Source organism: Dasypus novemcinctus, chromosome 12, assembly GCF_030445035.2.
Source record: "Dasypus novemcinctus isolate mDasNov1 chromosome 12, mDasNov1.1.hap2, whole genome shotgun sequence".
In the NCBI taxonomy this organism is placed as follows: domain Eukaryota; kingdom Metazoa; phylum Chordata; class Mammalia; order Cingulata; family Dasypodidae; genus Dasypus; species Dasypus novemcinctus.
Window position 1 is genome coordinate 88,736,716 of NC_080684.1, and position 12,397 is coordinate 88,749,112.

At 36.0% G+C, this 12,397-nt stretch overlaps 1 protein-coding gene across 10 annotated transcripts in view; it reads left to right on the top strand.

Annotated features, from left to right (window-relative positions):
* Positions 1-12,397, top strand: part of TXNRD1 (thioredoxin reductase 1) — a 120,596-nt gene that overhangs the window by 82,574 nt on the left and 25,625 nt on the right. For all 10 annotated transcript variants that reach the window (XM_071219039.1, XM_058308654.1, XM_058308655.2 and 7 more), the window contains 7 exons: positions 1,126-1,245; positions 2,893-3,035; positions 3,460-3,575; positions 5,778-6,003; positions 8,953-9,045; positions 10,049-10,125; positions 11,390-11,546. In XM_071219039.1, coding sequence (XP_071075140.1) covers positions 1,126-1,245; positions 2,893-3,035; positions 3,460-3,575; positions 5,778-6,003; positions 8,953-9,045; positions 10,049-10,125; positions 11,390-11,546 — 932 coding nt within the window. The remainder of the gene's footprint in view (positions 1-1,125; positions 1,246-2,892; positions 3,036-3,459; positions 3,576-5,777; positions 6,004-8,952; positions 9,046-10,048; positions 10,126-11,389; positions 11,547-12,397) is intronic.

Sequence of the window (12,397 nt, forward strand, 5' to 3'; positions counted from 1 at the left end):
ATGAGGCCTAAAGAATGAGAATGAGCCAGACATGCCAAAAGCTGGGGAAGAACCTTCCAGGCAACTTAATCTTTTTAAATTTTTTAAATCTTTCTCAAAGAATAGCACATACAAAGGCTTTGAGGTAGGAAAGAGCCTTTTTTAGCTATGGCATGGGTAGGGGTTGTTGAAGGTGGTAGTGTGAGATAATACTGGAGAGAAAGGGAGACTGTACTGGGCCTTGTACGCCAAGATGAGGAATTTGGCTCTAATCAAAGCATAATGGGAAGACTTTGAGGAGTTTGACAGGAGAGTGAGATGAGTTTTATAAAGTTATTTTGGCTATGTTCAATGGAAGGAGGCAAGAACCAGGGAGTCCATATAAGAGAGTTGTCAAAATTTCTAATTCATCCATTCAACAAAGTGTCAACTCTGTCAGGCTCTGCTCTTGGTGCTGTGTGTATACATATTCCTCTTCCCTGTGGAGCTCACACTCCATTTTAACATCCTGGTTGCATTGTCTTTGTTCTTTTATTTTCTAAACTCTGAAAGCTTGAAGTCCACTGCCATCTTGTACTCATGACTCATGTCATTTTGGCCACCTCTCCACCTGCCTGCATTTTATTCTAGTGGAAATGAACTAACACCATGTTTTTTATCAGGGATGCTAAAGCTTCTTTGGGTAATACATACCTTTGTGAAAGCCATGAACCATCCCCTTAGAAAAATGTATATATACTTCAAATTTTGTATATAGATTGAGATCCACTTCAGTCCACACATGCCCAGCTTAACAGACCCTTTCCCAATTCGTTCTGTGCGCAGATTCAGTGGCAAGCATAAGGTGTTGTACAGAGAGTAAAATTATAGCTTTTGGCATCTTTATTAGCAATTAATTTATTTTTAATCTTCAAAGTATATAAGGGCCTGATCCTTTTAGTTTTGTTTTAGGCTGGAGTCACTCTGTTTGGTATGTAAGGCCATATCTGAACTTGAAATGTCAAGAGATACAGGAATAAATGTTTATCAATAGTATCAGACACATTAAGCAAATAAGTTAAGAAGTTTCATAGAATTTTAATAATTATTGATCTTTTTCTTTGAAGTATTGTAAAGTAGGCTATAAACTTCTCAATGTTGTTGCAGGTCTTGGAGGAACATGTGTGAATGTGGGCTGCATACCTAAAAAATTGATGCACCAAGCAGCTTTGTTGGGACAAGCCCTACAGGACTCTCGTAACTATGGATGGAAAGTTGAGGAGACAGGTATGGGGTGAGGAGAACTGCTCTTACATTGTGCTTTGGGGGATTTGAACTGTGATCTTGCAATGACTACTCATTTTTGAAGTTGTTTTTATTGTTTACATTTTTTATAGGTAAAATCACTGCAGTTACCATGTGTCAAGTGGCTATATAGTTATTACAGTAAGAACAGGTAGTACACCTGGAATATGATCTGATAGAAAACCAGAATTCTTTAAATTCTCATAATTATGTAGTGTGTCATAAGGAAGTGCAAATTACATTGTATTCTTTTGAAATTGTTGCATTTTTCTCTCTCCAAAAAAGTCTGTTTCATGAGCTAATTATTTTTTCTTGATGGGGGCAGGGGTGTGTGTTTGATTGGAAGGCGATGGTTGGTCTTGTTGGAATAAAAATAATTACCCTAAAAGTTGACGAGGAAATTGTTGACTTTAGAAAGTAGATTGTATTATCTGATAGAATAATGAAATGTCCTCCTGGCATCATGACCACAGTGACCTCTGCAGTCAACATTTTTAAAAATTGAACTGATCACTGAGTTTTGCTCTTGTTCTAACATTTTATGATTCTGTGAACTGAATATCCATCATCTGTTCTCTTGGAAGGCATAGGCCAGTTTTGTGCTGTGATTCCCACTTCCAAGGACTGGCCTTTAGGTCTCAGACCTGGTTCCTTTATTTACTGTGTGTCCAAGTTACTTCACTTTTAGACTCATTTCTATGATAGATGCTTCCAAACCACAGCTTCTGCAGAACGAGCCTTCTTCCCACCATTTAGTCAGTTTGTTTTACCTATATCCTATTATATAATTTTCCTAGTCATTGCTAGGGAATTCATAATAAGGTGCTAGTTAATGAATTACAATGGATTGGTAGATTTTGATCTGTTTTCTGAGGTTTTGAAATTTAATACTGTATTAGTACCCAGGATTGGATTGAATTTATTGTGATAGAATCACAGATTCTCCCTGTATTTGGTGAGATAGAGGTTTTGGGAACAGTGAGATTTGCACTTTTAAAATTCTCTTGTCTAGATCAGGGATTGGCAGACTTCTGCAAAGAACCAGATAATAAATATTCTTTGCTTTATGAGCCATGTTGTCCCTGTCACAACTACTTTGCTCTGCCATTAGAGTGCAAAAGCAGCCATTGACAATATGAAAATAAATGAGCATAGCTAGATTTCATTAAAACTTAATTTACAAATAAGATTGATGGAGCTGGTTTTGGCAGGTGGGGTCATAGTTTACCAGATCCTTGTCTAGATACTATTACTCCAAACCTGACTGCATCAGAAAAATCCCATGGAGTTTCTTGCAAATACAGAATGGTAGCCCTTAGCATGCCCCATAAGCCAAAGTAATTTATACTTATAATCCAAAGTAAAATTCCAGTTTATTGTAAAGTAGGACAGATTTTATATATGGTTATTTTAGTTCTGAAAATTACTAGGAAACCTTGCACTATTAAATTGTTATAGTTTTCTAAAAGGGAAAGAATATTTGAAGATGAAAAGGTAGTTTTCCTGCTTATAATGGAGCTTTTAGACTGAAAGCCTTGTTCTTTGTATATTCCTTATGAATAGGTAGTGTGAATTAATCTTTGCCAGGTAGTTGAAAGGCTAAACATTTTGTCTTATTTTCTTATGCAGTTAAACACGACTGGGAAAAAATGACAGAAGCTGTGCAGAATTACATTGGCTCTCTAAACTGGGGCTACCGGGTAGCTCTACGGGAGAAAAAGGTCACCTACGAGAATGCTTATGGGCAATTTGTTGGGCCTCATAGGATTAAGGTAATTGTGACAGCCTTGAGTAGCTTTGTTTTTATTTTTTTAATTTTTGGTTTGGAGTAGAGGAAGAAAAGAGAAGATGGTTTTTATAATGAATGTCCTGGTTCGCATGACCCAAACTGTGCAGTTTGGTGATTTTGCAGCCAGGTCTTCTTCCAGGGCCTTCTGTTTGGTATGGTAAAATGGAAAGAGTATCAGATTTGGAGCCAGATTTCCTGGATTTGAGTCTTGTCTCTCCTGCTTACTAGCATTGTAACTTTGAATAAGTCCCTTAACTATTCAGCCTTATTATCTCTTTCTTACTGTCTTAGCAAATTTTTGTGAAGATCAAATTAGATAATTTGGTGAATGGCCTTTGTTAACTATAAAGTTTACAATTTTAAGGAATACTAACTTATTGAAAGTTTACATATTGGTTTCTTTGTAGGCAACAAATAATAAAGGCAAAGAAAAAATTTACTCTGCTGAGCGGTTTCTCATTGCCACTGGTGAAAGGCCACGTTACTTGGGCATCCCTGGCGACAAGGAGTACTGCATCAGCAGGTAAGCAAAAACAGGGAGGAAAGGAAAACTCATGTGAATTTTTGCTTTTGCTTTTCTCTTCAAAATCCATTTAATCCGTTTCCTAGAACCTAGACAGAGTTCGATGCCATATTTTTCCCTCTTTGGGGTGTGGGTGGGGGGGTTGGGAGAAAAAGGAAAAAACATTTTTAATAGAACATTTTGAACATTAAATACTACAAAGGAGAAACTAACTTTGGTCATCTTACCACCCAGACTATATTATCACTGTCACCATCTTGTATAGATATATGTTCATACTATTTACATTTGTCATAGAAATTATTTATATGTGTGAAATATATATTAAAAATGTGGGGGCAGATGTGGTTCAAGCAGTTGAATGCCCGCCTTCCACATGGAAGGTCCTGGGTTTGGTTCCTGGTGCCTCTCTGATATAAAACAGAAATGAAATACCTAGCAAAACGATGATAAAACCAACTCAGGGTAGCCGATATGGCTCACTGGTTGAGTGCCAGCTTCCCACATATGAAGTCCCAGGTTCAGTCCCTGGCACCTGGTATCTCAAAAAAAAAAAAAGTGAATGATAGGGGAGCAGATGTAGTTCAGTGGTTAGGTGCCTAACTTCCCAATGTATAAAATCCTGGGTTCAATTTCTGGTACCTCCTTTAAAAGAAAGTATGATACATAAAACTGAATGGAGAAAGCGGACTTGGCCCAATGGATAGGGCGTCTGCCTACCCCATGGGAGGTCAGCGGTTCAAACCCTGGGCCTCCTTGACCTGTGCGGAGCTGGCCCATGCACAGTGCTGATGGGCGCAAGGAGTGCCCTGCCATGCAGGGGTGTCCCCGTGTAGGGGAGCCCCACGTGCAAGGAGTGCACCCCGTAAGAAGAGCCTCCCAGCACGAAAGAAAGTGCAGCCTGCCTAAGAATGGCGCCATACACACAGAGAGCTGACACAAGATGATGCAGCAAAAAGAAACACAGATTCCCGGTGCTGCTGATAAGGATAGAAGCAGTCACAGAAGAACACACAGTGAATGGACACAGAGAGCAGACAACTGGGGGGTGGAGGGAGAGAAATAAAAAATAAATCTTAAAAAAAGAAAACCGAACGGAAAATATTTTGTAAAACTAATATGAGGCATGTGTATATACATTTATTTTTTTATTAAACTAGGGTCATATATTACCTTAGACACTTGGAAAGTGGGTGGTAACAGAATTAGAGGATGGCAGTCATTTACATTTATCAGGCCCTAGTCCCTACTCACTGCTGTTCAAATGGTCACAGAGTGTCATTTCAGAGGGACTTTCTGAATGGGTCAAAGCAAGAAAGTTTTGCTGTGCAGTTTATTTTTGCCCATCAGGAAATAATATTGCTGACAGTGATGCTCACGCGTTTCTAATTTATGAAGTCATTAAAACAGACTGTTGTTAAATACACAAAGCTCTGTCTGTTGGATGCTTTTTGCCCTGGAATTTCAGATTGTGTTATAAATTATTCTTCTCCTTGGGCTCCTCCCCCCTCCCAGTTTTATGTTTTTATTCTTTGTGATTTCTTCAGGGACTGCTCAAATATATGACAGCTGTTGTCATTAGTATCTTAGATGGGCTCTCTACTCGTAATTTTAAAACCTCATTCCCTGACATTGATCTCTCTCATCTCTTTTATATGCCTCACTGGAGTAGATGATTTAATGAGGTTTTACTTTTTATGGTTTCATTTTTACATTACAAAAACAAGGGATTAAAAGTTTTTCCCACCCTTCTCCCTACTTTTGATTACCGATGTTCCTAATTAAAGTTAGCAGATTTTCCCCTTAGAGAAAGCTGAGTGGTGGGGTGTATGTAGGGGTTTGGTTTTTCAAATGTATGTACATTATGATTTTAAACACAGTAGTGGAGAATTATTCCAAACATCATTTTGTTTGACTCTGGCTCACTTAATAACTGAATAATCACACTATTATCTTTAATTATATAGTTTGCTATGCTTAGACAGAGGTAACTGGAGCTACTCCCAAAGCAGTTTAGTGGCAAGAAAGGGAGAGTGTCTGAGAGCTTAGAAAAATTCTTTATATTATATATCTATATATAATTAATTGAATGTTTTTAATCCTTAAAGTATCTTGTTCTTACGAAAGTGAAAATACTCTATTGATTTGGTCATTACTCACAAATATTTTCCTTTTTTCCTTTCCTTTTAAATTTCTTACCAGTGATGACCTTTTCTCCTTACCTTACTCCCCGGGTAAGACCCTGGTGGTTGGAGCATCCTATGTTGCTTTGGAATGTGCTGGATTTCTTGCTGGTATTGGTTTAGATGTCACTGTTATGGTACGGTCCATCCTCCTTCGAGGATTTGATCAGGACATGGCCAATAAAATTGGTGAACACATGGAAGAACATGGTGTGAAGTTTATAAAGCAGTGCATACCAATAAAAGTAAGTGGGGATTGCCTATAGTTTTGATGATTCTATATCAGTGTTAAAAGGCAAGAGAATGAGTTGGGGTGGGTGGTGAGAAGTGCACTTTTAGCATTATAAGTAAGAATGTTATAACTCCTCATCTGTGGTATACTGATACATAAGCTGGGTATGATCTTATTTACAGATTATGTCTTCCTTCTCAATTTTCTTACCTTCAGCCCTTTCTATTTATTGTTTCCCTTTAAGCATTCCTTTATTTTATCATCTTTGGTCTGCTAAACGTTTGTTGTTTCTTCATAAGAATCAGTGATTTAAATAAGCATTCAGAGCTAGGTTTGTTGTTTTGTTTCCTAAGACATTTTTCCTGGATGTACAGTGTAGTCAACAGATAAACTATATTATTCTGGCTTCCTTGGAAATTATAATCTAATTTTGTTATATTGGCTGGCCTTTTTTGGTCCTCTAATCTCATTTTGAAAAGTCCTAATATGCCAGATTATATTTGGGATTTGATAACATTACTGTAAATGTTTGATTCAGAGTGACAAAATTGGTTATTTTGCATATGTTAGGCAAGCAGATAGTTCCATCCATGACCTATACTAAAGGAAACTATTTTGTTAACATTAGGCAATTTTAGCTATCATCTTTTGATTTCTTGTTAGGTTAACTTGGGTTCTTTTGTGCAACCACAAATCTCTTAATGCTAAAGGATAAGCGTGAGCTTTGGGGTCAGAATGACCTGGATTCAAACACTGTTCTGCCAGTTTCTAGCTGTATGACTTTGGAGGAGTTTCTTAACATCTGAGCCTCAAAATAAAGATGATAACACCTATTTCAGGGTTCTTAATAGCATTGTGTTAGCTAACACTTAAAATAAGTAATTTGAACAATACCTGGCACATATTAAGTCTAAAATGAATCAGTGGTACTGTTGTGCAGATTAAGTTGCAGACTTCCTGGAAGTTAACCTTGCTTGATTACTGTAAGCCATTTTGGGGGAGTAGAGGTATGTATATATTTGCATTAAGACAATGGCTGGGAAATGGTGCTGTGTATGTATTCTGTACTAATAGAAAAGTAACATCTTCCTATAAAACATCCTAACAGTTTGGGGGATTGTGGGCTTCTTTGGGAACCTGGTAGACCATCTCTGGTAAAACAAACCTGTATTTTCATGCATGTGTATTTGGTTTACCCTGGCAGCCATGTTATGAACGTTTACAGCATTATAAAGTGACCGAGTGGAAGGAGCCTTCTGTAGGCTCTTGTTTGGCACTGCTGCTAGCCTTGTGACTATGTCGACATCACCTATCCTCTCTGTCTCCCTTTCTTCATGAGGCTAGTGAAGGGATTAGGCTTAGCTAGATGACTTCCTTTGTACCTGAAAACCATGATGCTATGCAGTTTTATGAAATGATTGACTGCATTTAAATCTTAAGAAAGTTTACCCAAAAATGTTATATACCCCTTGATTTCATAAAAATTATTAAGTGTGCCAATATGAAGTACTTACATAGAATGCTTTAGTTCAGATTACTGTGGTGATGTCCTTTGCATATGAAGATTATGTTTTTAAAATTCTGTCGAAGTAAAAGGCCTGATCATCTGCTAAATATAAATCACTGAAACTTGAAAGAATCAGGACTTCAGGGGTATGGTGACTGTTATCAGAAAATATACTGGAGAAATTGGATGCTGTTCTTAGGGAAACCTATTCATTCCACAAATGTTTGTTGTATACCAGCTTTGTGGCAAGCACTGGCAACATGGCTGAGAATAAGAGAAGACATTTGTCTTTTCCTTATAGAACTTCACTATGGAGAAATTTGATAATAAGTAAATAACATAATAATTGTGTTTTCATTGCTATGAAGGAAGAATAGGAAAGAGCTATGAGAGTGCATGAGCTTCAGGGAAAGCTTTTTGGAAGAAGTGACATTTGATAGAAAATATAAGTAAAAGAATTAGGAGATGCAGGATCGGATAGGGGAAGAGTATATTTTGGACAGAGAACATGGCTTGTGCCAAAAGAATCTGGGGGAAAGGATAGTTCTAGATGCAGAAAGGGCCTGACTGGAGCACAACAGTTTGCAAAGCAGGAAGGCATAGAGTAGAATGAGGCCCTTTATCTACCATCTTGAAACAATTCAGTCATGGACCAATTCAGTTCTTCTCAAAAGTTTTAAATTAAACTTAACGTTAAAATAAGAAAGAAATTTCTAGTATGTTCAAAGAGGGTTGATTATACAAAAGGAAGAGAGTTCAAGAAGGTAAGCCCCTATTTATGTTGAAGAGAAAGTGAGACTTGACAGTTTTCCCATATAGAATAGTTGTATTTTAAAAGTAGAGTAGTAATTGCAGGAGATTTTATATTTCTCCCAGTAAATGTTTTACAGAAACCTGTGATTTAGCTGTCGTTTCAAGACATCAAAGAAACCTCTAGGTGATAGGGTTTCTACATCATTTTTACCCATTCTGTAAGTCGTCATTGACATCTTTGCTTTCCAGCTGTTGCCTATGTTATTATTGATGTATTCAAATATCTAATTCTCATTGACATCTGTAGAAAAGGAGAACTGCAGCTATAACTAACTCTCCATGGGATTAATGGTTCCGGGTGAATTGCAGGGGATAGCCTGGAAGCCATTGGTTTGATTTTAGGAATACTAGTAGTTTTGTCTGGCTTTCTTCTTTCCTACTTTTTTCTCTGAACTCTTTTCTGTTTGAGAGCTATTTGAAAGAAAGCCCCTTTAGCAAACAACATTAAGCAGTGAGAAGGAAGGAGATGAATAAAAATCACTGTCATCCTGATGATAAGGTAAGGGAGATGGGACATAAAAGACCTTTCAGACAAATTTTATGTTTTAACTTTTGAATTAACCCAATAGAAGGGGAGGACACAGTTATACCCCTACCCCGTGTATCTGTCTATTTCAACTTAAAATTTTATTGCTATTCTAGGTTGAACAAATTGAAGCAGGAACACCAGGCCGACTCAGGGTGGTAGCTCGGTCCACCAATGGTGAGGAAACCATTGAAGGAGAGTATAATACGGTAAGGAAAGGACCTGTTATTATTTCAGTAGAAGGCAAATAATGCACTTTTTGGATATATATTGAGCATTTCTAATGACTCCTCTTATATAAATTATTTCCAAAATGTACTGGTTCTGTCCCATTTTAAGACCTCATTATTACTTGAAATATTTATAATATGTTTTGATGTAAAGTATGGCTCAGAATTTTTCCTTGGAAACTTAAAATACTATCTGTCAAATGGCTGTAAAAGGCACTAGAATGTTTAAATTAACTAGAATTTAGAATTCCTCTATTCCATGATCTTCGTAAATTAACTAGAATTTAGAATTCCTCTATTCCATGATCTTCGCTTGCATCTCCCCAGCGCACAACTGACCTGAACTTAATTCAGTCATGGGATATGCTATTTTCACCTCTAAACCTATCTAGGTGTATTAAGGAATTGTTAGCTCAGTTTTCCTTCCAAAGAAATGGAAAAGGATTTCTGCTGTATCTTGTTGAAAAGTTTTTTTTTTTAAGGACTTTAATTTATTTAAACTTTTTGCATTTTTTAAAACCTGTTTTATTAATATATTAATAAAGCATACAATTCATCCCAAGTGTACAGTCAGTGGTATTTGATATAATCACATAGTTGTGCATTCATCACTTCAATCATTATTAGGGCATTTTTATTCAATAATAATAAATAAACAAAAAACAAACAAGAAAATTCTTCACCTCAGTATCTCTATGTTTCCCCTGCTGTACATAGCTGCTATTTCTGGTTGTTCTTGCACAATTATTTATTAAGCTGTTTTCTTGAGATATACCATATGATTTATCTAAAGTGTGTAATCACAATGTTGTGCATTCACAACATTTGTTTAGATTCTTTTTGCATTATTTTCTTATTACATTTTTCTTTTTAGGTCTGGAAACTGAAATTAGATTGGCTTAATAAGCAGAGAAAAATATGATTAAATAATCTATGCAAAGGCTTTTGCTTAATAGTCACTAATATATTAACAATTTTTCAGGTATTGCTGGCAATAGGAAGAGATGCTTGCACAAGAAAAATTGGCTTAGAAACCGTGGGGGTAAAGATAAATGAAAAGTAAGAAAATAATCTTTATTCTGTCATGTCGAATACTATTTCAGTTATTTACAATGTTGCTTATAAGCAAACTTTTATTTTCATGTTAATTTTTGCCAGTTCTTTTTTTAAGCTTAGAAAACTCACCTTTAAATGCCACTCACTTTAATATTTCCTATATTTTGTTTTCTTTTAAAAATCTATATGAGAGAGCAATATAGGCTTACATTTTGTTTCTTTTATGAATGTAACTGTGCAAAAAAAGACTCCATCCCCACAGTTAATTGATGTTAGGTGTGTAGAGATTCATCAAGTAAGTGAACTTGAATTATATTTAGAGTTGCTGAGTTTTATGGTCACCCCTACATTTCGAGTGACAATCACGAGTATGAAAACATATATTTTTTCAAAGGCTTTAAAATTAAAATCCCTTGGAGTGTGCTACTGCACCAGATAACTGACAGTCTGTGGTATCTGTCCTTTTTTGGCAGGGGATAGGATAGGGTTCTGCTTTTAACATAAGCATGTGAAAACAAGTGCTTTTGTCAAGCTGCATTGGAAAGTGCAAAGCAATTTTTTCTTCCAGGAATAACATTTATTCAGAGAAGAAATTCTCAAGTTTAGTGGGAGGATTTTGCTTTATATTGTTTTCATTGGGGTGGAGAGACAAAGGAATTGGAGAGGTCAGTAGAAAGACAGATCAGGTCAGTGTTCTACCTTCTTATTAACCTGCTAGCTAGTTGGGGGTTACTTGAGGGTTGGGTCCAAGGTTTACATTTTGTAAAATATTAATAGCTAATATTTATTATGCCCTAACTATGACCTGCAGACTGTTTACTAAATGTTTTTTTATATTTTTTCATTCAGTCCTCAAAACCCCTTAAGGTAGATGACAGTGTTCTTCTTATTCTCATTACTGTTATTCCCATTTACAGATGGTAAACTGATGCTTAGAGAGGTTAGTTTTCCCAAGGTCATAGAGGTAGTAACTAGCAGGTCTGTTATTGTAACTTACTCTTGGCCAGTATGTTCTAGTTCTTCCATTCTAGAGTTTTTGTGTTTGTTTTGTTGTTGTTTTTATTGTTTCCTTGTGCCTTTGGTATTCAACATAGTTGCCAGAATTGTCACTAAGCTTTTGGTTCTTCTGAGTTATTTTGTTGTGAGTTGTTGTTAATATATTGGAACATTTCCCTCAGCTAGAGTTGTCGTTTTGGGCTTCCTTAAAAGAAAAGGGATTTTGTTATACTTAGTAGTGGTAAGTGATGATTTTTAACTGAATTTGCAGAACTGGAAAAATACCTGTCACAGATGAGGAGCAGACCAGTGTGCCTTACATCTATGCCATAGGTGATATATTGGAAGGTAAACTGGAGCTTACCCCAGTAGCAATCCAGGCAGGAAGACTGCTGGCTCAGAGGCTTTATGCTGGCTCCACAGTCAAGGTGAGTGTTACAGCTGTCATCCACTGACAGTTATAAGTTCTGTGTAATTGGGGAAGTCTTCATTTTGATGATGGTGTCATAGAAGCTCTTTATTAGCTATATGGTAAAGAAGATAACTGTAAAGACCGCTGTACATTTTATGATTTTATTATGAAAATTGCCACTCTTGGGACAAAATTAAGAATTAGAAGAACTTCTTGGTTAATCAAGTTTCAGCAGAATTGTATTCCATATGTTCACAATAGTTGCATTTTACATCAATTTTTTATTATCAATTTAAGAATACTTTTCTAAATCTTTGTATGGTAGCTTTCAGAGTATAAAAAAATTTGGTGATATTTATAATAATACAGAGCTGCTTAGATTAGTATTCAGACTTTATTCCTCTGTCCTTTCTGAAAAATGTATCTTCTACACTCACAGTTCTGAATATGTTTTAAAAATTAGAGTAGGGAATTTAAACTCTTCATTGTGTTCATGGTACTAGGTGGCAGGAAAAGAATAAATATACCTTAATTATTTTTCAGAGGATTCTGGAAACACTAATTATAAATAGAATTTAGTTATTACCAATTTTTTCCTGTATAAACTCTCATATTGGGTTGATTTCAGTTATAGTAATGGAAACCTCAAAGAACTGTACTAAGAAAGTTTGGATTGTAGCATAGTTTGAAATTCATATTTTGAAATTAACCCAGTTGGGGTAAAAAGGGTTTTGAAATACCAGAAATCTGGTTGTCCAAGGAAAAGCAATTGGTTCATATTGCTGTTAGGAATAAATTTAACAAGACTACCTCTTTTTTTATTTTATTTCATTGAAGTATATAATTCATTCATGAACATACATAAAC